Raw genomic sequence first — 27315 nt, forward strand, 5'->3', positions numbered from 1 at the left:
CCAAGTCGGTCAAAAGATAAAAGGACTTGACGAAAATACCCTTGAAGAATCCGTGAAACAACGAAGCGGCCATCCCTTCTTCTCCGAGAGAGTAATACTCTAAACCTCACTTGAATGGTGCCTCTCCTCCGTCAAACCGGCAACGGAAAATCTTCGGAAGGTCAGTGTGATATAAGTATTGCTCTTTGCTTCCGATGATAAGCTACTGAGATTGATATCTGTTCTGATGATCGGAGTTTATTGTTTCCGTCCTAATCGCATAGATATTAAGCGATTTTTCTCTCGTTTCCGATGACTTTTTAGGGTTTATGATGGTTTGCTTTGGTTTCTTGCAGATTTATACCACAAGCTTCGCAGATGAATTTCAACACAGTTTTTCAATCTCTCACGGAGCTATTTCCACAGGTATAAAGCTCTAATCATCATCTCGATTCACTCGGTTTTGACTTGGAACTTTATATGATTGTGGTGTGTTATTGACATTTTCACAAAAGACGTTTCAGTCCTTGTATTGTATATGCGACGATTGATCAAAGTAATGTGATGAGCATCTTGCCTTGTGTGGGTTTATTCATCTTTCGTTTGTTATGTGAATGTGATGATTCATTTTTGTTTTTTGTTTTTTGGTGGAGATTGATGCAAGGATATTAAGAACCGTTGCAAGGGAGCACCCAACGGATGCTGATGAAGCTGCGGCTGTTGTTATCTCGGAGGTTGTTCCTTTGTTTCCCCAAGAATGGGAAGATCATGTTCGGAAAAGGATACTCCATCATCTTCCTCTCTGCAAAGGTACTTTACTTTCTCTAACTCTCTTGACTATTATTATATACACATCCCAAGCTCTGATTGGATTGTTGTTTGAACTTTGAAATGCAGTAGAGCCTGAAACGCAACGTGACGACGACGCTCTGTCTCAATGGCTTCATCCATCTCACCTTCCACAGAGTTACCTTGCTTTGCTCAACGATGAAGAAGAAGAGGAAGAAAAAGCAACACCTGATTTAAAACCTCTTCTCGATTACGCTGTGAAGAAAGTGGTTCTTCCGAGTCGTGATGCAGCCACTGGTGCACGAAGAGAAGTCCGAACCATATACTCAGCCTCTAACAAAACTGCTTCTTCCGTGGTCAAACCTTCTATCCGTGTACAAAGCCAAACAAACAATGAACAACTCTCTGTAAGTGTCTCGATAACTTCTTTCTTTTGTTTTTTTTTTTTATCATCTATTCCTAAAAGTTTGCATCTTTTTATATCAGGGAAGTAGCAACAAGGTTCCTGTGGCTGGACGTTCCTCACGCAAGGCGGCGCACCCATGGTCCAACTACTCTGAGGTCATCAAGTTTATCGCATTATTAAAGTAATGTCTGATCTGAAAAGCGGAGCTGACAACCGTTTGTTTTACCAGAAGCTGAGAAGTTGGAAAAAACGAAGCAGTGACTTCTCACAGCTCCATGGCCAATGCAAATATGTACCCTCTTGGCAATCTAACCAACGCAAGTGCAAAAGTTACACCACTGAGCGTGTACGTTCCCCCACATACGAAGCCAAGATCATGATTTGTGATTCCAACTGTTGTTTGATGTTATATAAAACCATTTGTTCTCTGTTGTACCAGGAGCGCAAGCAGCGAATTGATGACAACATCAAGGCATTAGCGAAGCTGCTCCCGCATGAAGTCAAGGTATAATACTAAACATTGCTATAACAGTCTTCTTACACCAGAGCCTGCCACATATAACTCGTCCTGAATCGTGAGAGATTGAAACAACCTTAATTGATATTGTCTCTGACCTTGTAGGAAGATAGCTCTGAAGTGATACTGAATGAAATTGTTGATCATGTGAAGCTTCTTCAGCTAGAGATGAAGGTACTGTCTTGCTTCTCGTATCTTTTCGTTGTTCTTCGCCTTGCTTGTGTAGAGTAAATAGCTCTTGTGGGTTTCAGAAGGATGAAATGAAAATGAAAATGAAACTAATCCACACTCATAATGACCAAACCAAAAGAATCCAAATCTAAACTCAATAGTGTGATGGAAAACGAAATCCAAAACCAACAAAACTCTGAATCAAGATCTCAAGAAACTTGCTGATGTGACAAGTTGGGTTTATTATGGATTATATAGGAACTAAGTCTAAACAGGTTGGGAGGAGAACCAATTTCTCATCCAATGACGTTCATTGAGGTAAAATACAAGTGAACAACATTATATGAAGCAAACATATACTTGTCTTTCTTTCAAAATGAATATGGTTGAGAGAAGTTTGTTTGGTATAAGGGATTTGGTCACTACATCCATCACGAGGAGATGATGACAAAGCCTCTGGAGGAAATGATGGAAGATCTGCTCGCAAATGATCCTGATGCTGTGGCTCGCTTGTTGGAGAGCAAAGGCCTTTACTTGATGCCTTTGTCCTCAGTCCAAGACTTGTGCTGAATCAAAGCACATTAAAGATGGTTATGATATAGTTTTAGAAAGTTTGTTGAATAGATGGTAGTTTTCTCAACATGCTCAGTTTAATACATATTGTTTACGTACGTTTATATCACTGTTATTGAGATCCCGCAGCGAAATCAAGAATCAACTCTCAAATCGAACAAAAACATCCAATCATCTATGTTCGAGTTCTCACGTCTTCTGAATTATGATCTTACGTACTAAACCCATATAATTTTTCCTTAATGCTATTACTGGTTTGGTTTGGTTCGGTTTTGTTGTTCAATTTTAGTCTAAATAATGCAAGGAGATTTTATCGAAAGTAGTACGATGGGCCGTGATCTCGACATGAACCAATGAACCATGTGACAGCTAGCTAATAGCTTCAGACAAGTCCTTTTCCAGCTTTCCGCCCAAAATCATTTTTTTTTCTCTTAATATAATTTTCTTTTGAAAAAACAGTCTTCAGAGTTTTCTGGTGTAATTATGATTTATGATGTGTATAATATATACGCTCTCTTTTATAAGAAACACACAGCTAAATCCATTACTACGAATATGCTGTAACTTTGTCACGAAGGTAAATGATCAACTAGCAATTAAATAACAAAATTAATAACTTCGGCCTTTGTTTCTTCACGCTGAAGTTAGCAAACTTTTATAAACACATCAATTTTCTACGTTCAGACACAACACTCGGAGCTGTGATCCTCTGTCTGAAGGTAAACAGCAAAGATCGGTATTTTATTTGATGTTTTCCTTTGAATCGTTTCCGTACCAGGGGAAGAAGAGGATCTTAAGTAGCTTCTTCAGGGTTTACAAATCCGATTAATTATTTTACAATTTTATTTGAAACAGGATGGTGAAAAATCAGCCGTTTATGATGGTGGTTACTTGAGAAGCCGGAGAGTCTCCGGTTGGTTGTTGCCGGAGCTATATTCCAGTAACATTGCTCTTTCATCCTCTGCTTCCAGAAACTCGTTCTCCTTCCCTATCTGTAAGAAATTTATTTATTTCTGCTAATAGAGATACTAAATATTAACAAAAACCCTAAATCTTAAAATCATGGATTCTTGGTTCTTTTTCCCCTTTAAATATCCATATGGCCATCATCAGTGTCCTTTATCTGTTACAAACTTCCTCACGTGTCTTTTCTACTGCTTCAAAATATTATCAAGAAAATATTGAGCTTTTTTTTTTTATAAATATTTATATATGCAAGTGTTATCTGTTTAATATTAGCTTCCAGAAGTATAAGAGATGGTACCTTTGCAAGCTGGCTAGCCAAAACCTTGTTCTCCTCTCTCAACAGCTTCTCCTATTTGAACAATTAATAATAATCACTACTGAATCAGTTACTAACAAGTTCCATAATATCCTCACCGTGATTCGGTGATTCACCGAGGGGGAGAGTCCAATTATTAGTATTCTAACGCCTTTTTGGATTCTCAATAGGAACTTAGAACATGATCGAAAAACATATCTACCTACAGAGCTAAACATGGTGTAGTCTATGCATACTCTTCGGTTAAGATGATCCAAAAAATCAGAAGCGTAGTCTACAATAGCCGGGGCGGCAAATAAAAACCAACGCACTGACCTTTTCTTGAAGCGTTTTTACAAGCTGCATCATTAGTTCTGTCTGCAACACAAAGTCATTGTGGATTGTGTATCAAACTGGCAACGATGATCCAAAAACTGTTAATGAAGTAGACAGCATATATATATATATATACCTTCCTAGCTCTAGTTAAAGACAGAGCAGTCTTGAACTGCTCTTCCAGGGATATTAGAGACTCTACGCTTATATTATCAACGTTCGCTGCTTCAAGCTTGCTGCATATACAGTCATAGATCAGCAAAAGAAAGGAAGATGCAAAAATTAAGATGGAGTCTTAGTGCTAACCGTTGGACTGTTTCTAGTAACTCATTGAGTGAAAGGTAATTCTGAGTTTTTTCTGTGAGATCCTGTCCATGAGAAAAAGCAATCGGAATGGTCAGAAAAAGTGTATTTCCTAGAGAGACAAATGAATCTAACCCTTAAGAATTATGTTTGGTATACCTACGACAAGGTTTATAACCTTGTAATAATACATCAGCGGCAGTGAAAAATGACATCAACTCGCAATGTTAGGTCAGTACATAAAGTTTATGCATTTCTCTCCATGATGTTAAGGCACTACGAAAAGTTTAGCTCTAAACATATGTCTTTAGAATTGTATTATATAGTTCCTGATTTTATACTAGCTAAGCTTATATACTTCATCTCAATTACATATCATTAACCCCCCGATATCTAAGTTTTGTATAGACAAGTTTAGAAATTTGTCGTAGAGTTTTTAGTGCAATACCTGCAGTGAAAAACAAAGTACCTCTATGCTGTTCCGTCTTTACAATGTTAAGGCACTACACAAATCATCATCCATATACCCTATGCATCCATATTATTACCTATGCATGTGTACACCCCTGTCACCCGATATGCAAGGCTTTAAGAAAATCTTACCAAGGTTTTAAGCTTATCAGCATGTTGTACTTCATAATGCTTAAGGATCTTGGCCATGCTGGAGAGAAATCAAGACAGAAACAAAAATGCATTATAAACAATCCATTCCAAAACTACAGAACATGTTTAACTTCAATAGAGAAAATAGCATCATTTTGTGTTACTAATTTAGTTGTAGTTTTGATAACTGACCATTTTTTTTTGAAACACACATTTAATTGAAAAGCAGGGGGGTTAGTGATGAGCATTAACAGCATCCTCAACCACCAGAGGTTCAATTACAGCCAAAGCATTCTTTTCCAAACAATCAGCAAGCTTGTTTTTCTCTCTAGGAATCCAAGCAAAAGAAACAGATTCAAACTCAGCACCAACCGATAAAATATCAGAGACCACACCATGAAGCTCTGCAATCCGAGAGGAAGTGTTAACACATTTGATTAATTGCGCAGAGTCCGACTCAAATCTCACGATCTGTAGTTCCAATCTGCGACAAGTAACTACAGCTTCTCTCATAGCTAACCCTTCCGCCATTAGTGGAGAGTTGACAAACTCCAAGCGCTTCTGGAAGACTTGTTTCTGCGTCCGTGAGTCCACTGTCCATCCTAATCCTGCAGCATTAACATCTTGGCACCAAGCTGCATCCTATCTTACAATCACTGCACCAGCCGGCGCGGGATGTATTTGGGTGGTTCTGCCAGAGGGGAGAGACTGATCCGGTTTGCTGGAAGTGCTCCATTCACGTGCTAGTCCAATTGCTGAGGAGAGCGTGTCTTCTGGTGTCGCCGAGAATCCTTCAAACACAAACTTATTTCGCGCTTTCCACAAAACCCATAGGATCCAAGGGAACAAAGCTCCACTAGATATTCCAGTTGGAGGTGAGCATTTTTGGGAACAGAGTGATGGCCATGAGGCCAGTAAATCTATTATTCCTCTAAAGTCCACATCAGTGACAAAAGGGGCTAGTAACCAAACCTTTTGGGCGAATTGACAGTGGAAAAGAAGATGAGTGATAGATTCGTTTTCACCGCACCGTTTGCATTTGGGATCAGCATTGATGTGCCTCTCCACAAGACGCTCACCTACCGGTAAGGCTCTCTTAAGGACTTTCCACGAGAAGTGTTTAACTTTTGGGGCACAGTCAAGGTTCCACACATGTTTCTTCCAGTTGATATTTGCTCCCATATCTTCACCTGCATTGTCGTCTTCAACGGCCGTAAAATAGCCAGATTTGGCCGTGTACTCTCCCGTTTTCGTACCTAGCCAGAGTTGGATATCCGGAGCCCCTGATATACTCGGTTTTAGGCAGAGGATCTTCGTTTCATAAGCTGGAAGTAGGCGCCGGATCTTGTTCCTGTCCCATTGTCTTGTGCCTGCTATCATCAAGTTAGCAACTGTAAGCTCAGCGCTGTGTTCCGTAGGGGGTCCCATTGGACGTTCTTGCTTGGTAATGCTGAGCCAAGGGTCCTGCCAAATGTTGATTGACAGACCATCTCCCACTGCCCATCCAAGGTTCTTTAGAAGGAGGTCACGCCCTGCGAGGACACCTCTCCATCCATGTGAAATAGCCGATGCCTCTCCCACCTCCAAAAAATGTCTGTCGGAGAAGTACTTGCCCTTTAGGACCTTACTAAGTAAGCAGTCGGGGCACTTGAGAAGTCACCGGCCTATCTTGGCGAGCAGCGCAACATTGAACTTTTGAAAGTCCCTCATACCGAGACCACCTATAGCCTTTGGTTTTGCCATTCGATCCCAGGAGATCCACGCCATCTTTTTCACTCCTTCATTGTTGTCCCACTAGTATCTCGTGATAACAGACTAGATACGCTTACAGAGAGAGATCAGAAGCTCGAAGTAGGACATAGAGTAGGAGGGGATCGCCGATAGCACACTTTGGAGCATGACAAGCTTTCCTGCGGATGACAGATACTTCATTGACCAGCTACGAGTCTTCTGCTGTATGCGGTCGATAATGGAAAGAGGTCGCGTTTACGGCGACCGAACTGTTCGGGTAATCCCAGGTACTTCCCGACACCTCCCTCTTTATGAATTTGAAGGATATCTTTTATGGAGCTCTTGAGGGCCGAAGGGGCTCTGTGGGAAAACGTAATTGCCGATTTTTCCTTGTTAATCGATTGTCTGGACGCTTCTTCATAGAAGTTCAGGATATACTTTAGGGCGTGGTAGTTATCTTCCGTAGCGCTGAGAAAGAACATTGTATCGTCTGCGAAGAGGAGGTGGTTTAGACGGGGACATCCTCTTGCGATTTTAATCCCTTGAATTAGACCATCCTCTTGAGCTCTGTTACATAATCCTGAGAAGACTTCACTACACATAATGAATATGTAGGAAGAGAGGGGATCGCCTTGGCGAAACCCTCGACTCGGTACTACCTTCCCTCTAGGCAAGCCGTTAATGAGGAAGGAGTATGTGACAGATGAAATACACAATATTATCAATCTGATTGTGCTTCGGTGGAATCCCAACTGAGCCAGAACTAGCGCTATAAACTCCCATTCAAGTCGGTCTTATGCTTTGCTCGTGTCCGTCTTAACCGCCATAGCACATCGCTGTTCCGCCTGTGAGGTTTTCAAGTAGTGCAGAACCTCATGGGTAATAAAAACATTATCACCAATAGCTCGTTCCTGAACAAAAGCTGATTGGTTCTCCGAGATTAGTTTTTCCATCAGAGGTTGAAGTCTTCTTGTTAGGAGCTTGGAATAGATCTTATAGTACACATTGCAGAGAGCAATATGCCGGTAATCCGACACCTTCCGCGGGTTCGAGATCTTAGGTATAAGGCGGATATTGGTGTCGTTGATACCGTCAGGCAGTGGAGCGCCGGTAAAGAAGTCTTGTACCTCGGCGACAATGTCGGGACCAATCCTATCCCAGTGTGTATGAAAGAAGCCGGCCGAGAACCCATCCGGCCCTGGAGCTTTGTCGGCATGGATGGAGAAGGCCGCTTCCTTAATTTACTCCGCTGAGGGCACACTGGTTAGGGTGGCATTATCTTCCTCCGAGATAATGGGGTGGAGAGCTCGATTCACTGTGGCTACTCTCTCACCAGGGCTCGGCGTGAACAGGTCCTCAAAGTACTCGCCAATAGCTTGAACGATCTCCTCCTCCTTATTGACCATTTGGCCATCATCTCGCTCTATGACCGAAAAGGAATTCACTCTCTTTCTCGACTTTGTAATGGCGTGGAAGTAGCCAGTGTTCCGGTCACCAAGCTTTAGCCAAAGTAAGCGACTCCGCTGCCTCCAGTACTCTTCCTCAGCGAGGTAAGCTGCGTTTAGCTGTGAAGAGATTTCTTGAATCCTAGCGGTGTCTTCGATGGGGCTGGACAGGGCACTATTGAGTTCTGCTTTTTTTTCTATTCAATGAGCTTCATGCTGTTCTGCTGCCATGTGCGGTTCCATGCTGAGATAGCGCTCTGGGTACTGGCCATTTTCTCCATGACAGAGGCGCTTTCACTTCATGTCCAAGTTTCCGCAATCAGCTTTTTGGCTTCTTCATTCTTACAGAGTTCTGTCGTATCGGAAGAAACCTCTCTTTCTTTTACTGCCCTTGTCAAACAAGGAGATCAAAGGTTTATGGTTCAAGCCCTCGAACCCGAGGTATTGACATCTTGCCGCCGGGAAAGTTTCGGCCTAGCGAGTGTTAGCTGCCGCTCTATCAAGTCTACACTTCACAACATAATCATTTCGCTTCCCTCTCAGCGAAAGGGGATCTCCCGTATGCTGCAGATCAAATAAATCTCCTTCCGAGAAGAAGTTCCGGAGGTCAGAGAAGGAACTCTCAGGACGCTCCAGCCCTCCATCTTTTTCCTCAGCACACATGATGTCATTTAGGTCACCTGTGATGAACCATGGCTCATCTCGGGCCAGGGCAAGGCGGAGCAAGTGATCCCAAAGTTGCATTCTCTGTGTCTTGTCAGTGTTCCCATAAATAAAGGAGGAGAAAAATCTTTTTCCTTCAAATTAAATCACAGTATCGATTACATTCGGGCTAGATTCTAAAATTTTGAGATTGAGCCCCTGCTTCCAAAATAAGCCTAGACCTCCCGCGCCATGGCCAGTAGGTGGAACTAGGTGGTTGCACTCGTAGTGAAGGTGATCCGGCTTCTTGAGTACATAGTCATCGGGGTTTTTTGTTTCCATAAGGAAGATGATATCGGGATCATATTTTTTCGCTATCTCTCCCAATCTTCGAACTTTCAGGGGATTCCCCAAACCCTGACAGTTCTAGCTCGCTACGGCTAAGGAGCGGGGTTGGATTGTACTCGAAAATCCATCATGCGCCTGCTCGAAGGTGGTATCAGATTGCATATCGGTACATTGTCTGAAGCATTGTCTTCTTCATCTCTCGGAATCCCAGAGTTAGTAGCTGCTTTCTTAACCTTACGAGCTTTTGTCACTTTTCCTCTTGGGTCTGCTTCTACAGAGAGCTTTTTCCGACACGTTGGAGGTTTTGTGTGCTGGCCAGTTCTTCTTTTCGCGCTTGTTCCCAGAAGTGCAAGCGGACTAGCATTAACCCTTCTCTTCCCTAGTGGTCTTCCTGGTTTTCTCTTTTGGGGCTGAGGTGGTATCGCATTTTCCTCTGTCGTTACTTCATCCAGAAGAGGGCCTAATCTGTCTAGTATTGGCATTCTTGACGAAGAAGCAATTGTCTTTTCTGGCAGCGGTCCCAGTCTGCTCCCTATTGGTATACAGGGCTGTGAGGTTGGGAGCGGTGATAGCGGTAGAGCCTGCTCAGTATCAAGATGAGCTAAAGACGCTCTTACCATATGGGCTGCAGATTCCTCCAGTTCGCCTTGGGCTTCAGCTAGTCGCAGTCTCTCCTTCCTAGCTGCACTCTCCGCACATCCGCCGGGTCTGCGCATGTAGTGTACAACATCATGGCTTCCCGGACTTCACTCAGAGCATTCTCCATTGCTTGTTGTGGGAGTGTTTCTTTAGATCTCTCCTTGGAATCCCCCTATCATAAGTCTTGTATCTTTCTTCCCTAGGGCTTATGTTCCCCGGGGAATGCAGTCGAGGCGAGGCAGTTCTTCTTCGGCTGAGGTGAGGTGAAGTTTCTGAGTGGGAGCCCCCACTAAATTTGTTAGTCTCTCTTTGAAGAGGAGATGCTCTGCGAGGGTGTCGAGACTCTTCTCTAGATCGGTGGAACTCAATTCCTCCTCTGTCCTGTGATCCTCTGTTTCTATTGAGTTTATCTCTTTGGTCAGTGTCACGGTGTAGGGAACAGTGATGGGACGCAGTCCGAGAGGTGGAGTACCTCGAGCGGGAGGCATGATCATTTCTTGCGTATGGATTGAAGCGGTTGTCTCTTCGTGGAGGCGATCTCCTAGGGCCCCCTACTGGTTCGCTTACATGTTGTTCCAGAGCTTCACTAAACATTCCAGAGGTATGGCTTCGCTGGTCTTTCTCCTGTGCTGCCTGCTTTGCCTTTTTCAGGTGTTTTTCTTCCAGACAGTCTCGAATTTCGTGATCCAATCTGCCACACGTAGAACAGTGTCTTTCTAGCTTCTCATAGAGCAGAGTTCCTAGTACCTCATCTCCATTAGGATATTCAATTACTGATGACTTGATGATGGGTAGTCGCCCGTTTACATGGACTCTCATGCGCATACATTGCGAGGTTATCTCAGCCGACTCATATGTTCCTATGTCATTGCCAATGCTTTGAGCAATTTCTTCAGACCATAAGTGGATAGGCACTCCCTGAATCTTGATCCAGAACGGTATCATGGAGGGGAAGCTAGGGGAAATGGTGGGTTCCCACCTCTGTAGAATCACCATCCAACGGGCATAGTGATACGGGTGTTTTTCGAGCACCGTGAGAAGGTCTGACTCCAGCTCAAACTGGACATGAAACATGCCCATACCGAGGTCCGAACCCACCGACAGTATATCAGCTTTCCAATGCTCTGTGAAGAAAGGTATGAGGGACCATACTTTTTGAATGGAGGGGTTGGTAACTCTACCAATGAGGGTGAGAGAGTGCTTCTGGCTTCCATAACCAGTTGGAGAGTTGGGCCCAGAAACCTGAACCCTTCCCACACGAGGAGCTGGGCAGTGGCTAGCTCCACTGCCTTTCCTTTCTCTGAGGACAACAGTCTACGATGCATCTTGGCTGACGATGGGCGACCGCTAAACTTGAGCTTGGGTTTTGGATGAAACTTGCGGTCTAGATCTTGGGGGAGTAGTCGAGGTTGTTCAAGGAGACAATCGAAAGCAGAGTAATATATGTATCCACAGAAGCGATAGGGAAGATAAGGTAGCGACTCAAAGATCCTATGAGAGTCCATTGGACTTTGTTTCCGTGAGGGTTGGTCAGGTTAGAACTCAGGTGGAGGGTAGAGCAGGCATCGTTGGGACTTCAGAGGGTGGCTTCCGGCGGGAAGGAGCGGCGGAGACGGTCTGATCGGAGGAAGAACCCGAGGGTAAAGTCCAAGGCACACAAATATCCGGAGGTTAAAGCTAAAAGCAGAAAGAATTTTGAAAAGGAAGCATGCTTTCCAGTATATCTAATCCATAATTGGAAAAAACCGTTGGATAAGAGGGAAACTCGCAAAAGTGAAAAAAGCTAGAGACCTTCCTAGACAATCGTGCCTGAAAGCGTTTTTAACATCAAAAGCCTTAGATGCTTATATTGATAACTGACCATATTCGTCGTTTTCTATCAAATAGTTTGTTGAGATATTTTCTGCTAATATATCATTTTTTTTGGAACACATAATCAATTCTGCTAATATAAAACCATATTTATATATTGTGATGGACTTCTTTAGTTTTGATGTTTCAGTACACGAGCTTGCCTTACATTTTAATATCAAATGCATATTTTTGGGTATATAAGGTAGTTCTATATTAAAAAAAAAAAACTTTTAAAAAAATCTGTAAATTCAAATGTTCTAACTTCTAACTTCGCAATTAACAATTCTAGTAACCACTAGAGCCCATCTCTAAGTTTTGGTTAGATATAGCTGAATTAAGAACGAGATAGAAAGGTTTTGGACATGTGTGCGTAACACGAACAATTTCTTCATATAAGGTTATTTAAAGACTTAACTGCTTTCTTATCATGAGCTAAACAATGATCTAATAACAACAGTCAGAAAAAGAATGATTGGTACAATTCCTCTTGAGACAAAATCTCAAAGAAAATGTTAGGATTTGAGCCCAAATCAAGCCCAAAAATTACCACGAAAACTGGCTTTATGTGTACGTGATCCATTGCAAGATTCAATTTCTAGAGTGAATTTGATTCACTTGATCTTGTTGTCAAAATTATCCTAAGTTGTGATGTGAAATCATGGAATTAGTAAGGCACTTCAGAATGCAATCTCAAGTCAAACACAGTTTGGTGTAGTCGCCACTAAAATAAAGAATCAGAGGAGCTACAAAGCAAGTAGCTACAACTAGAATATTGTTGAAATTGAAGCAACCAAAGAAATGTCCATCATTAGTTCTATATATAATTCGTGCATGTTAGCTTGCCAATTTAACTTAAATACTTTTATAATCAAACAATGCTAGAACTTTTAGATAATGTAACAAAGGGTCACATTCCCTTTTCCAAATGATAGGAAAGCTTATTTAAAAAAAATACAAGATCAAAGTACTGAACCAAATGATTGTAGAGTTCAGTAGATCGATCGAGGCTCAGATTCTTTGGTCCATGAGATCCAATATATAACTGAACAAAAAAATGTAAACGCATAGCAAGAAGGAAAACAATTGAAGAAAATAAAGAAAGAAAGAGCTACCGATTAATCTAAGGCATGCATCGCGTAAACTGTTGTGCATGTTATATGCACAACAAACTTACATTTTAAAGGGGGAGAAAATCAATATCTTATAGCTTGTGTGATTACTATCAGTTAATCGTTTCAAAACACTAAATTGAAAGCCCAAGAAAAAACACCAAACAACCGAAAGTTAAGATGATTTGATCCCACAGACAACAAAAATGTACGAATTACCACGTGTAGAACAAGTTCTCCAAGTACATGCAATATTACAAAAAAACAAAGAAATAAAAATTCCACGGCGACGAATTAAAACAATAAAAGAAACGGAAAACGAAAAGCGAGCACCAAGAACACCTCAGGGCATCACATTTTTCATCCTAAATTTGGTTAAACCAACACATCGATTATGGACTTAGATTAAACAAGAAGATTGCTTCAAAGGGGGCGAGTAAACCCTAGTTTTCTAGCTTCCATTTTTCTGGAGACAGTAAAAAATCTACAAAATAGGAAGTTAATTAGTGTTACCTATCGCCGGATGAAGAGCTATAGACTTTCCCGGTAGAGGAAACGATGAGAACAGCAACGGAGGATCCACAGAGAACTGAGAGCTGGCGAGCTTTCTCTATGAGACCATTGCGTCGTTTACAGAAAGTAACTTGTCGACTGCTTTTGTTCTCAATTCGTTTGATCTCCACTTTTCTCCTTCCCATGACTTCTTTCTCCGACCAGTCTTATGCCCTAATTTGAATCTGATGTCTGTATGACTGGCCGGAGACACCTGAACGTTTTCGCTTTTATTAGTTTCTTTTTAATTCCTTTTTTGGGGCTAGCAAACTTCGAGCATGTATGTTTGTTCCCTTTTTGTTTTGATAACGAGAGAGATAAAATAAAAGAAGAGGAAAAAAAAATATGTTAAACAAAGCGTTTTAGTCGAGTTTAGCTAGAGTCTTTAGACACGTATTAACGCCTGTCGAGTTCCTAACGTCGCGTTATTTTTAGGGGTGGGCACAAGCTGGCAACTTGGTATTTTCGTTGTAGTTAGTATTTGGCTCGACTTGTCCGAATAGTAAAATTTTGGACTTATATTTAGTTTGCTAAAAACGAATATTTGCAGTTTCGAATATTTGCATAAAATTGATGGACTTACAAGTTACTTAACTTGTTTTATTACTTATTACTTGTAAACTACTTGATAATTATTGGTAAATTATTTGCTAATTCGTTAAAATTTAAAGGTAAATAATTTTAATATATTTAAATAATATATCATTGTTTTCATATATTTTAGTCAATTCAAGAATTGAAATATATAAAAAAGAGAAATTTTCAAAATGCTTATATAAATATATCACTTATGTTTAATTCAGTTATGAGAATAGAAACATAAACAAATTATTTTACTATGATTTAAGAAAATGTATATTTCTTAGTATTGAACCAAACAACGCTAAGTAATTAATTTTATTTTAGTATTTGATATTTATCTTATACTTGCAAATGATTTAAATAGATTACTTAATATCAACAGATATCGACTTGGTCAGGACAAGTATTCAACTTTAAGGATCATGTAGTGGTTAAGTAGCGATTAGGAGGCAAGTAACGAGTAATTGTGGCCATTCATAAAATGCAATACATAAATTTTAATTAACTAGTGAAATTGATACCAAATATTTAATAAACTAAGTAATATATATAACAAGTAATTGGACAAGTAAAAAATAACAAGTAACGAGCCAAGTGACGAGCCAAGTAATTAAAAATAAAAATAAACTTGATACTTGACTTGTACTTACGAGTAATAAAATCCGCTTACTTGTTACTCGACTTGATTGTATCAAGTATTTGTTTTTTCAAACCAAGTCGAGTCAAGTAAGTACAAACGGGATATCAAGTATTTGTTCCCAGCCCTAGTTATTTTACTCTTTCTATTTTTTTTTGTTGTTGTCAACTTACTCTTTCTATTAAAATCTTAGAATTTGACCCCAAAAAGTTCTCTCTTTGTTTTTTGTTGTTAGGTAAAAAAATATCTTATTCTTGACAAAAAAACGAAACTCAAATATGCAATAAAACCTGTCTATCAACATATGTTGTTTCTAAAATTTAAATAAAATCACAAGGTGAAACACATTTCACAGAATTCAAATAAAATCTAGTTTAAATTTTCATGAAAACTATAACAGTTATTAAATCAGTAATGTCTTTTAAACAGGACCAGTAACTAAACAAGAATCTTTTCATGGATTGATACATTTCAATCAGATTTAATAGGGTACAACCAAATTCAATTGAGTTAAACTATAGAATAAAAATAGAACTAAATCTAAATGTTTTGTTAGTTATCTTCAGTAAATTTTATATTTATTTATTAAAAATTTCAATAGAAAGAATTATGAAATAAAATTTAAGTACAAACCAAAACAAATACAAAATTAGTATTTTGACTTTAAATATTTATTATTGTGAATTATGATTTTTTTTAAAAAACTTGAACTAAAAATAGTTAATAATAATTTTTGATATTAAACTACAAACAAAACGGGTTTGATGATCCACATATTTCTGGTTTATGATTTAACCAAGTCCGAGCATCGGTTTGGTCGGAGTTAAAAAATGACATGATAAAAATACGAGAGCGAGTGAAAAAAAAATGAGTTGTCGTTTCTCCATCTTCTCCGGTTCTTGAATTCCAAGTTCTGGGATTCGATATCGAGGTGCCAAACGACTCTGTGGATAAGAGCTCTGGCGTGCTTATCTTGGGTGACAACACTACAAAGGCGACGGTTTGTCGTTGGTTTGTGAGATTTTTTTCTTTTTGATTCATGTGCTCCTTCTTAGTCTAAATGGCTTCAAATCTAATCAAAAGCTTCATATCTCCGGATTGAAGCGAAGAGGTTCAGATCGGACTCAACAGACCTTGATATCATCAAATCTATGGCATGTGATGGTTGGTTAACTGTTACCGGCTGTACTGAGAAGGATCGTGTTGTGTAAGGTTCGGTTGGCCTTGCCGTGGTATGGAGGCGCGTGGTGAGACCTTTCAAATGTCTAATGGCTAGTTTAAGTTGGAGTTGAAGGGTACAGTGGTGCGATGGCACATAGGAAGAGAAGGTGCAATCAACAGCAACAATGATCTATTAGTTGTCGATCCGATTTGTTTTTTTTTTAATTGAAACTGAGTCTCATTTAGGGTTTGTAGTCAGTTGTGTTTTTTCTTCTTCTTACGTTTCCAAGCTTTATCTTTGACGTTGAGTTGTCATTTTTAGTTCTGACTCGGGTTTGTGTGATTTCAAGTTTGTGAAGCTTCAATAGATTGGAAATTTTGGATTGTCTCTGGCTCTCTGCCAGTGATCACAATCCTTTGCTTATGAATGCAACTCACTTATTTGCTCTATCCCAATCTTCATTGGCAATTTTATACTTTGTTCAAGGCTTTAGAAGTGATCGTTATAGTTGCTTTGGCTCCAGGTTTGATCATCATTCAATCGCCGGTTTATGGGATTATTATTCTTTTAATCGCCGGCTTATTTTATGTTTTCGGATTTTGGTTATCTTATTTGGACTTGTAATCTCCTTTCATAAAGATTGTAAGGCTGTGTTTTAATAAAAAAATAACAAAAACATGATAAAAATACATAATACTTTAAAAATATCCTATAAAAAAAAAAGAAATCTAATTTTGAGAAAAGTGTTACTTTTATGATTGGCCATATATATAAAACAAGGGCCTAGCCAGGCTGAAACTGGACTTAGGTGGAGCTCCTCAAAGTCTGAATTAATAACTTGCAAAAGGGACAAATTATATCGTATGATTTTACTCGAACTAAAATAACGAAAACTACACTACATAACATAGTGTGCAGGTTTACAGAGTCTATATAAGTCTGTAATGTTGTTGACAAAAAAAAAACAAAACATGATATATGTAGTGTAGTTTTGCCACGTAACGTTAGACAAGTAATAAAGAACCTACCTAAGGAAAAAAGAGAATAAATAAGCTCTAGGGTTCTTCACGCTTAAGGAAAAGCAAAATCTTTAGATCCGTCCCGGCCCTGCTTTCAGACAAGACACAAACACATGAACTCTGATCTTGTCTACGAAGGTACAACAAATATCGATTCATTCATCTTAGTTATACAGCTCTTTAATTTCAGAAAAAAGAGAGCTCCCCGTTTGTTTGTTTGTTTTGCCTTGACTTCGAGACTAGAGGAAAATAAAAAGGTTTGCGATTATGCAGATATTACAAATTTCTTTATTTCTAATTCTGAATTAGGCTTTGAGTTAAGGTGAAAACTCAGAGCCGTTGATGATGATGGTTACTTGAGCAGCGAGAGAGTCTCCGGTGTATTGTCACCGAAGCTATATTCCGGTAACATTAATGTCTCATCCCGTGTTACTAGGAACGTCTGCTTCCAAATCTGTAAGAAATTTATACATTATATCCTGAGAAAAAGACAAAAATAGCACTAAATCAAGTTTTTGTTCCCAAACTAGCACTCAAAGTCAAAAGTCACAAAAATAGCACTTAATGTTTTATCAAAAGTCACAAACTTAGGGTTTAGAGTTAAAGGGTGGGGTTTAGGATTTAGGGTTTAGGGTTTAGAGTTTAGGGTTTAGAGTTTAGGGTTTAGAGTTTAGGGTTTAGGGTTTAGGGTTTAGGGTTTAGGGTTTAGAGTTTAGGGTTTGGGGTTTAGGGTTTAGAGTTTAGGGTTTAAGGTTTAGGGTTTAGGGTTTAGAGTTTAGGGTTTAGGGTTTAGAGTTGAGAAGTTAGGTTTTGGGGATAAGATTTTAAATTTTGAAAAAAAAAAAAATTAAAATTTTCAAAAGATAAACTTAGAAAGGTGCTATTTTGTTCATTTTAGTTTTTGAGTGCTATTTTTGTGATATAAACTTAGAAATGTGCTATTTTGGAGATTTGCCCTTATATCTTCTACAGATAATATATAGGGCAAATCTCCAAAATAGCACCTTTCTAAGTTTATATCACAAAAATAGCACTCAAAAACTAAAATGAACAAAATAGAACCTTTCTAAGTTTATCTTTTGAAAATTTTAATTTTTTTATTTTTCAAAATTTGAAATCTTATCTCCAAAACCTCATTTCTCAACTCTAAACCCTAAACCCTAAACTCTAAATCCTAAACCCTAAACCCTAAACCATAAACCCTAAACTCTAAACCCTAAACCCTAAATTCTAAACCCTAAACCCTAAACCCTAAACTCTAAACCCTAAACCCTAAACTCTAAGCCCTAAACCCGAATCCCTAAATCCTAAACCCCACCCTTTAACTCTAAACCATAAGTTTGTGACTTTTGATAAAACATTAAGTGCTATTTTTGTGACTTTTGACCTTGAGTGCTAGTTTGGGAACAAAAATTTGATTTAGTGCTATTTTTGTCTTTTTCTCTAATATATATGTGTAAAATGCATTCTTCTTAACTAAATCATTGATTTCTTTAAAACTTCTGTAATTTTTGTATGTATCAAACATTCTAAATTTCTGTAATACAGAATCAGTTTAATACATTCATACACATAATTGTGGAGTATAAATCCAACAAAGTCCTTGAACTCTTTTCCTACGGCTACTAAATAAGTAAATCTATATTATAGTAGATGAGTTTTTGCTCACTTCTCAGCGAGCCAGGTCAGCGTTTTGTGGGCTCCACTTTTAAAAAGTGTGAAAAAATGTCAAGTTCATGGCTCGAACTCGGATTATTGAGATATAAATACCAACATTTATACCACTAAGCTAAATGATACTTTGTACATTGATGGTCGAACCTAATATATATTTATGAAGGTCGGAAGCTCTTGCTTCTTCGGCTTCCTCTGAGGGTCGGGCCTACAAGTGCGTTATGAGTTTCATTTTTAAATGAGATTCATCACGTTATATGAAAAAAACTCAAGTTTGCAACAATTATAGTTTTCTCATATTGTAAAATGTTGTCGTTTAACATGAGTTTGAGTTCTTTTCATCACTGTCTCAAACAAGTCTGAGTTTTGCGCCATGTGTCTGTTCGTATTCTATTTTTTCACTGGTGAACTCTTCATGTCCACATCTTAAATCGCTTGAACATAAATGTTCCTGATTTGTAGCCCCTATATAAACCCTATATATATGATTCTCATCTTTGATGAACTCAATCTGCATCTCCACAAAACTCATTGATTCCTCTTAGATTTGACCAACTTCTAGAAAATGTTTCTCTTTGCCTCTCCAATTCGTCAAACCGGCGTCCGTTACTCAACCTTCGAATCTCTCCGTCTTGGTCGTAGTAGTCAGAGCATAGCCTCTGGCTTCCTCGCTTATGGGATTCCTTGAACTTCAAGAAAGACAGGGAGTTTGTGGGAATCACGGTTCTCTTCCTTGATGAAAAGGTAAGTTAATCTTCGATCTATAACACTTATTTAACATAATTGTTTTAATTTATTTTCTGATTCTTTGTTGAATAATATTTTGTAGATTTCGTGATTCATGGGTTTACTCCCGTCGGACGTGCTAATCATTACATGCCATCTTTGAAAGCTGGTTCCATTGTGAAAGTCGATCGTTTTGAGGTTTCTAGGTGCTCAAGCATGTACAAGATAACTGATCATCCATTCCTCGTTCGTTTCATCTCACTAACCATTATTGATAAAGTCATCACGAGTGCTCCTGAGATCAATCTTCAGTCAAGATTAGACTGTTCGACAATCTCCAAGTGATTGCGAACACAAACCTAGAACTCCCAGGTATATTATCATATTGCATCTGGGTTTATATTATGTTTTGATATCATAACTGATATTTAAACTCACATATGTGGTTGGAAAAATCCGTTCTGTCCAGGGCTCTGGCCTCACCAAAGAAACAACTCGAGTCGTTATCCGTCTCCTCATTGATCCGTAAGAAACAATCAACACATAATTCCCTTTATATTACTGTCTATATTGTGCTAACATCAATAATCATAAATATTTCATACCCAAGATTTGTGGTCGTCTATTTATCTCTCTTACTTATCAATTTCATTTTACACAAATCTTTATTTTACTGTTTAAAATAAACCACAATAACCCAAACAAACAAACACCAAAAACTAGAATCCCAAAAAAGACGAATCATTAATGATCACCTCTCTTTTTATCTAATCTTACAAATAAACTTCAAAACAAATATACCAAACCAATCAACTCAACTAAAACTCAACGACACATACATTGAGCCAGCTAAACAAATATAAACTACACGGCCAAATATTTAACAATTTACAAGCTTACTTTCACGGATGCTTACGAAAAAGACGAACACGACAACCAAGATCAATGAAATTATCTAAACAAAAAAAACCGAGTAAGTTACAAACTCTGATAAATACAACTAACAATGATTTTTGTTTACATATTACCCATCAAATAAAATAGAAACAAACACAGCCACATCTGGAGATACAAGAGACAATCCTAACAGACACAAATGCGGCAACAACATCTCCACCTGTTCACTTCTCTTGTCTTATAAAAATAGCTTACATGTTCAATGTCAACATGCCAACGCTATTGTCTTCTTATGAGAAATACATATATTCGTTTAAAACCCATTAAGACCCAACTACTAATTGTCACTCATTTTATAGTTATTTCTACAAGTCTTCATATATTATTTTAAATGTCCGGTAAAAACAACAAGTTTAAAAGTAAAAAAACATATAACCAACATAATAAGAATAAAAAAATTATTACTTAATACACACAACTTACACAACTAAACTGGAGAAAAAATATCCAGAAATAAAAGATACTCTCAACAACCTTAATATAATTTATGTAATCTCAACAGTACAAGTAACAAATTAAAAAGACAAACAAACAATAAGTCTCAATGACACAGCAAACAACACCACAAACTATATCAATCACATTACTAACACAGTTTAGTCCTTCATGAGTGGAGAACAGTGCATACATAGTACATCATCACAACTCTAACCCTATAACAATAAAAAACTTAAAAAACAATGATCAACCCAAAACGCAAAATTCTCAGCTAGAATAACCCTAATAAATATTGAGATGAAACAAGAAATATGTCTACAACCCCACGCTTGCGCGGGGGCAATGTCCCTAGTAGTTACAAGAAATCAATTAAAACTTAAATTATGTGTCTCACTCAAAATTGTCTAGCATCTATCGAAGTCATGAAATTTCATATCTATTTATACATATATAAAGGGATTAATTAGCTTATATACAATAGAGTGTACCTCTGTTACTTTGCTAGCTAGAACCAGGTTCTCTTCCATCAGCAACTTCTCCTGTATGTGTAAGATTCACACGCTCATTAGTTTCTACTTTCTAACAAGTTCTAAAGCTATCGGCAGACATATAAGAAAAATTCCTTGGCACAATACAGACATTACTGTGATCCATGAGGAGTGGTCAAGTCACATTTGATCAAGATCATTTTTCAAAAATTATTTTTTTTCTTATTAGGCTTTCATTTAAATGAAGCCAAAACCATATCAGGGACTCAGACAAAACCAAAAGACATATCTAGAGAGCTAAAACTGTGCAAGTCAAAGAACACGTTTTTTGAGTTGGCCGGTGATGGACGGTGAAGGAGGTACTTTTGTCAACAATTATCACTACAAGAAAACGTGCCCATAACAACGAACATTTACGACGAAAATATTTCGTCGTAAATTTACATGGTCTTTACAACGAAATTACGAGGAATCTAACTTTCGTCGTAAACGCCATGTAAATTTACGACGAACTGATTTCGTCGTAAACTCCATGTAAGTTTACGACGAATGTACGTGGAATGAGAAATACGTCGTAATCATTACATCGACATTACAACGAAGCATGTTACCGTTATATTTAGGTGAAAACGTGTATTCAATGTGCTTTAACTTACCTAATTTTGTCGTAAAGTCGTTGTAAATAATATGTTAAAACCATGTAAAATCCATGTAAAATATTCCTTGTAAAATCGTTGTTATATTTCAACTACCCAACTCGAAAATTTCTCTATATATATGTCATTTCCCACAACTCTCTTCCTCACAACACACAAACGGGAGAAAAAAAAATCAGAAAAAAAAATCAGAAAAAAAAAGATTTCAAAAAAAAATCTAAGAAAAAAATGGCCGGTGGCGGTAGTATTTACGAGTTACGGAGTTGGATGTATTTGCACAAAGATTCCGACGGGAGGGTGACGAACGCATTTCTGAGCGGGCTAGAGACATTCATGCACCAGGCGGGCTGTACACCGATCACACAGGAAAGCGGTAAGATGTTCTGCCCCTGTCGGAAATGCAAGAATTCAAAATTTGCACGTAGTGAAACTGTATGGAAGCATTTAGTAAACAGAGGATTTACACCACAGTACTACATTTGGTATCAACATGGAGAGGGTTATGGGGGAAATGAAGCTAGTAGTAGTAATAATAATTTTGAGGATGGTCATCATAGTGAAGAACCGAATCATTTGCATAATGAATATAATTATCATCAAGATCATGAGCAGATGGTAGATCATGATAGGGTTCAAGATATGATTAGTGATGCATTTTTAGAAACAACTACAACAATAGCTGATGGAACTGGAAATGTAGAAGAACCTAATTTGGATGCAAAAAGGTTTTATGAAATGCTAGATGCTGCAAATCAACCAATCTACACTGGTTGTAGAGAAGGTCTCTCTAAATTGTCTCTAGCAGCTAGGATGATGAATATTAAAACGGATCATAATTTACCTGAGAATTGCATGGATGCATGGGCGGAGTTGTTTAAAGAGTATTTGCCAGAAGACAACGTGTCTGCTGAATCTTATTATGAGATTCAGAAATTGGTTTATAGTCTTGGGTTGCCTTCGGAGATGATTGATGTTTGCATCGACAACTGCATGATCTACTGGAAAGAAGATGACAAGTTAGAAGAGTGTCGATTCTGCAAAAAACCACGATTCAAACCGCAAGGCCGTGGGAGGAATAGGGTACCGTACCAAAGGATGTGGTACCTACCAATTACAGACAGATTGAAAAGATTATATCAATCTGAGAGGACTGCTGCATCGATGAGGTGGCATGCGGAACATGTCCAGAGAGATGGTGAGGTTGCACATCCATCAGACGCAAGAGCGTGGAAACATTTCAACAAGGTACACGCAGATTTTGCTACAAATATTCGGAATGTCTATCTTGGGTTATGCACCGATGGATTTAGTCCATTTGGAATGTCTGGTAGACAATATTCTTTGTGGCCAGTCATTCTTACGCCGTACAATTTACCGCCGGATATGTGCATGGAACAAGAATTTCTATTTTTGACCATATTAATCCCTGGGCCGAAGCATCCAAAACGGTCTCTTGATGTTTTTCTTCAACCGTTGATAGAAGAGCTAAAGCAATTGTGGTCAGAAGGGGTGAGGACGTACGATTGTTCCTTGAAAAACAATTTTACGATGCGAGCAGTTCTGCTGTGGACGATAAGTGATTTCCCTGCTTATGGGATGTTGTCTGGCTGGACAACACATGGAAGATTATCTTGTCCATATTGTCTTGGATCGACGGATGCTTTTCAACTGAAGAATGGTAGGAAGAGTTGTTGGTTTGACTGTCATCGTCGCTTTCTTCCACTTGCCCATCCGTACAGAAGAAATAAGACATTGTTTCGGCACAAAAAAATTGTCAGAGACGGTCCTCCTCCATATCTCACCGGCCAGCAGATCGAAGCAGACATTGATTATTACGGAGCTCAGGAAACAGTTAAAGTTGGAGGAAATTGGCATGTTCCTGGAAATATGCCTGATGGATATGGTGTGTCTCACAATTGGCATAAGAAGAGTATATTTTGGGAGCTACCCTATTGGAAGGATCTTCTCTTACGCCACAATCTGGATGTCATGCATATTGAGAAGAACTTTTTTGAGAACATCATGAATACATTACTTAACGTCCCTGGGAAGACAAAAGATAACAAAAAGTCAAGGATGGACTTACCTGATATTTGCTCAAGAAGTGAGTTACATATCAAGAGCAATGGAAACGTTCCTGTTCCCATCTTCCGGTTGTCATCAGAAGCCAAAACAACCTTGTTTGACTGGGTTGCATCAGAAGTTAAGTTTCCTGATGGTTATGTTTCAAATCTGTCAAGATGTGTTGAACGAGGTCAAAAGTTCTCCGGAATGAAGAGTCATGATTGTCATGTGTTTATGCAACGACTACTTCCATTTGCTTTTGCCGAGCTCCTTCCAGCAAATGTCCATGAAGCACTTGCAGGTAATTATAAAACGTTAATATATATACATATGTTATGAAATGTTATTAATTTGATTACTTTTGCAATATACAGCCATCGGCGCTTTTTTCAGAGATCTCAGCACACGTACGTTCAAGGAAGAAGTCATCGAACAACTTCATCATAACATTCCGATCATATTGTGCAACCTGGAGAAGATATTTCCTCCTTCATTTTTTGACGTCATGGAGCATCTAGTTGTCCACCTACCGTATGAAGCATTGCTTCGTGGACCTGTTCACAACGGATGGATGTATCCGTATGAGCGACAGATGAAACATTTGAAGGGGAAAGCAAGAAATCTTGCAAAGGTGGAAGGTTCAATAGTTGCGGGAAGTTTGACAGCCGAAACATCTAACTTCACATCATACTACTTTGCTCCAACTGTTCGTACGAGGAAAAGAGTTCCTAGAAGATATGATGATGGTGGAGTACCGACATCATATCCAATTGATGGTGTTCCTGACATTTTCTGCGAAATTGCACGGTTTGGTGGTAAAACGAAAGAAGTATGGTGGTCATGTGAAGAGGATAAACATAGTGCCCACACTTATATTCTGCTCAACTGCGAGGATGCAGTGACCCGTTACTTTGAAAGGTAAATATTTTTGTGAATGTTAATTATATGAATTGCAGTTAATTATGTATGACTTGATTATTTGTTTAATTTGCAGCATGTTTGTATCTCAAGTTGAAGAAGCAATACCAGGAATATCTGCAACTGATGTGGACACACGTAAAGATAAGCACTTTGTCAAGTGGTTAAAATCACAGGTACGTAATATATCTCATACATTGATTAATTAAGTAAGTGTTTTGATACTTCAATATTAATTAAGAATAACTGCTTTTGGCAGGTTGATTATGACGATCCTTATTATCCCGTATGGTTTCACGAATTGGTTCAAGGTCCAGTTGCAAAGGTCACCACATCACCTATGTATTTCACACGAGGATTTACCTTTCACACATACGAGTATGGGAGACATCGGGCAACGAGTAACTACGGAATATGTGTGAAAGGTGAAACGGACTTTTACGGGATCTTGCAGGAGATTATTGAAGTGGAATTTCCGGGGTTATTGAAGCTAAAATGCGTCCTCTTCAAATGTGAATGGTTCGATCCTGTTGTGAACCGAGGGATTCGGTATAACAAATTTGGTGTTGTGGATGTCAATTTTGGGAGAAGATACAACAAATTTGAGCCTTTCATTTTAGCTTCACAAGCCGAGCAAGTAAGCTTCCTTCCTTATCCTCGGCTTCGAACTTCCGGGATAAACTGGTTAGCTGCTATCAAAATTACACCTCGTGGACGCATTGTCGCTGGAGAAGAACCGCCCTTGCAAGAAGAAGACGCTATCAATGAAGTTGAGGTACCAGAACAACCAACTGATGAAATCCTTTTGATCGACCCGCAAAACTTTCAATATGAAGATATTCCCGAAGATGCGACAGATGAAGCACGTGAAGACGAGTTCGAGAGAAGCGACGATGATGATTGTAATGATAGTGATGAGAACGAAAACGATTTAGAGTGATGTAATATTGATGAGAACGAAAACGATTTAGAGTGATGTAATATATGTCTCTGATGTTGTATTTCTCTATTGTAACGTATGTTTAAAGAAATATTGTTTTTTTACCATCCTAATGTATGTGTAACAAATGTTGTTTTATATAATATGTATTTGTGTTAATTTTAAAAAAATTATTTGGAGTTTTAGGGTTTTAGAGTTTAAGTTGGAGAAAGAGCACAAAGTAGTAGAGAAGAAGAGATATGATGTTAGATGATATGTGACTTTGGGGTTTAGGGATTTCATTCTCGGTGTTTAGGGTTAAGCGTTGTAAAATCGTCGTAAACCGATGTTTCCACGTAATTTCGTCGTAAATGGAAAAACGCGGGCCTGGTAACTTCGTCGTAAACGTGGGCCTTGTAAATTCGTCGTAAACCGATGTTTCGACGTAATTTCGTCGTAAATCGAAAAACGCGGGCCTGGTAACTTCGTCGTAAATGAAAAAACGCGGGCCTGGTAACTTCGTCGTAATGTTACGTCGCGTTTACGACGAAACATTTTTTATATATTGGGACGCCGAGACGAGGCTGCCTCGTCCATTCCTCCTAAACTCCTCTCCTCTCCCTAAGGTACATTCTCTTCCCTCCTTTTTTTTTTTTTTTAAGTTAGTTTAGGTTATTAATTAGTTAGGTAATTAGTTTAGGTGATTATTTAGATAATTAGTTTAGGTGATTAGTTAGATGACGGAATCCTATAGTTTAGGTGATTAGTTAGGTAACGGAATAATTTTTTAATTATGTCGTCATAATTGATTAAATTTATTTAATTTTTTTTAGATGGCTCCTAGAAGGAAACCAGCAGCACCTACTTATGCCCAGTTGTTTGGCGATGGTTCCGGTACATCTTCTTCCGGTCCATCGTCTTCCGATGCAGTTCCAGACTCTCAGACTTCTCAGAGAGTTTTTTCGAGTCCTCCTCTTCCACCGCAGATGCCTCCACCTCCTCCTCCAGCGGCTGCACCTGAGCCTGTCCCAGAAGGTGCAGTTCATCCGGATTTGCGTGTGCCTTCATATGCTCCCTTCGCGAGATATACGGTGGAGGATTTGCTTGCCCAGCCTGGACAGGAGGGTTGGATGTTCTAGACCCCGAGGAACTTATTGGTAAGTTATTAATTTTTATTACTTTAAAATTTAATTAATTTTTATTTTGTAACGGTTAAATTGTTTTTTTTTCAGGTTTGGGGCTAACAACCGTGTTAGCCGGAGCGTTTCGGCGACGATTAAGGGTTACTACGACGGGGCATACCCGAACTGGAGCAAGACACCAAATCACGTTAAGATCACGTGGTTTAAATGTTTTGCGGTAAGATTTTTAAATTTAATTAAATTTTCACTTTTAAATATATATATATATATATTTAATATTTATTATTAATTGTAATTTTTTCAAATTTTTATGTTTCAGCAAAAGTGGCATTGGTCTTTGGGAATCACCGAGAGGGTGAAGGCGGAATTCGTTGCAAAGGCAAAGATACGCCTCTGCAACACAGTCTCTGATTGGAAGGACAAGTGGGAGATCTACGGGTATGAGGGAAAGCCCACTGAGCTCACGACGGATGTGTGGGATGGCCTCATCGCCTATTGGGAGCACCCCTCTTCGATCAGAAAGGCCAATTCGTGCTCGGCTTCTCGAAGGACGAAGGATAAAGATGGTCATTTGCCCATGCTTCACAGAACCGGACAAAAACCTCATGCAGGAGTCCGTCTAGAAGCTGTAAGTTTTGTTTTAAATATATATTTTAAAATATTCAATTAATATAA

At 38.7% G+C, this 27315-nt stretch overlaps 3 protein-coding genes across 7 annotated transcripts in view; 1 reads left to right on the forward strand and 2 right to left on the reverse strand.

Annotated features, from left to right (window-relative positions):
* The first annotated feature begins 49 nt into the window (after positions 1–49).
* On the forward strand, positions 50–3668 carry LOC106397743. 3 transcript variants are annotated; one of them, XM_048750649.1, is made up of 12 exons: positions 52–160; positions 336–405; positions 633–789; positions 877–1175; positions 1255–1329; positions 1404–1520; positions 1614–1679; positions 1797–1865; positions 2121–2180; positions 2274–3012; positions 3120–3154; positions 3291–3668. In XM_048750649.1, exons 2-10 carry the CDS (start codon positions 358–360, stop codon positions 2430–2432), a joined length of 1050 nt encoding a protein of 349 aa, XP_048606606.1. In that variant the 5' UTR covers positions 52–160; positions 336–357; the 3' UTR covers positions 2433–3012; positions 3120–3154; positions 3291–3668. The 3 variants fall into 3 exon arrangements, with proteins under 3 accessions (XP_013693818.2, XP_048606606.1, XP_013693817.2); XM_013838364.3 differs by having other exon boundaries at positions 50–160; positions 880–1175; positions 2274–3154; XM_013838363.3 differs by having other exon boundaries at positions 2274–3154.
* LOC106401605 (protein MADS AFFECTING FLOWERING 5-like) lies at positions 3151–14465 on the reverse strand. 3 transcript variants are annotated; one of them, XM_022713812.2, is made up of 8 exons: positions 13220–14465; positions 4939–4996; positions 4746–4838; positions 4339–4400; positions 4169–4268; positions 4033–4074; positions 3700–3750; positions 3151–3427 (listed from the first exon to the last, which is right to left on the reverse strand). In XM_022713812.2, exons 1-8 carry the CDS (start codon positions 13402–13404, stop codon positions 3323–3325), a joined length of 696 nt encoding a protein of 231 aa, XP_022569533.1. In that variant the 5' UTR covers positions 13405–14465; the 3' UTR covers positions 3151–3322. The 3 variants fall into 3 exon arrangements, with proteins under 3 accessions (XP_022569533.1, XP_013697597.1, XP_022569532.1); XM_013842143.3 differs by lacking the exon at positions 4746–4838 and having other exon boundaries at positions 13220–14456; XM_022713811.2 differs by lacking the exons at positions 4746–4838; positions 13220–14465 and adding an exon at positions 5131–5316.
* A 1380-nt stretch (positions 14466–15845) lies between these two features.
* LOC106433514 (agamous-like MADS-box protein AGL31) overlaps positions 15846–27315 on the reverse strand; it is a 38935-nt gene continuing 27465 nt past the window's right edge. Inside the window, exons 3-4 of the mRNA XM_013874334.3 lie at positions 20942–20992; positions 15846–17112 (exon numbers count right to left, since the gene is read on the reverse strand). Of these exons, the coding sequence (XP_013729788.2) occupies positions 17011–17112; positions 20942–20992 (153 nt within the window). The 3' untranslated portion in view covers positions 15846–17010. The remainder of the gene's footprint in view (positions 17113–20941; positions 20993–27315) is intronic.

This window comes from Brassica napus, chromosome C3 (genome assembly GCF_020379485.1).
Source record: "Brassica napus cultivar Da-Ae chromosome C3, Da-Ae, whole genome shotgun sequence".
NCBI lineage: Eukaryota > Viridiplantae > Streptophyta > Magnoliopsida > Brassicales > Brassicaceae > Brassica > Brassica napus.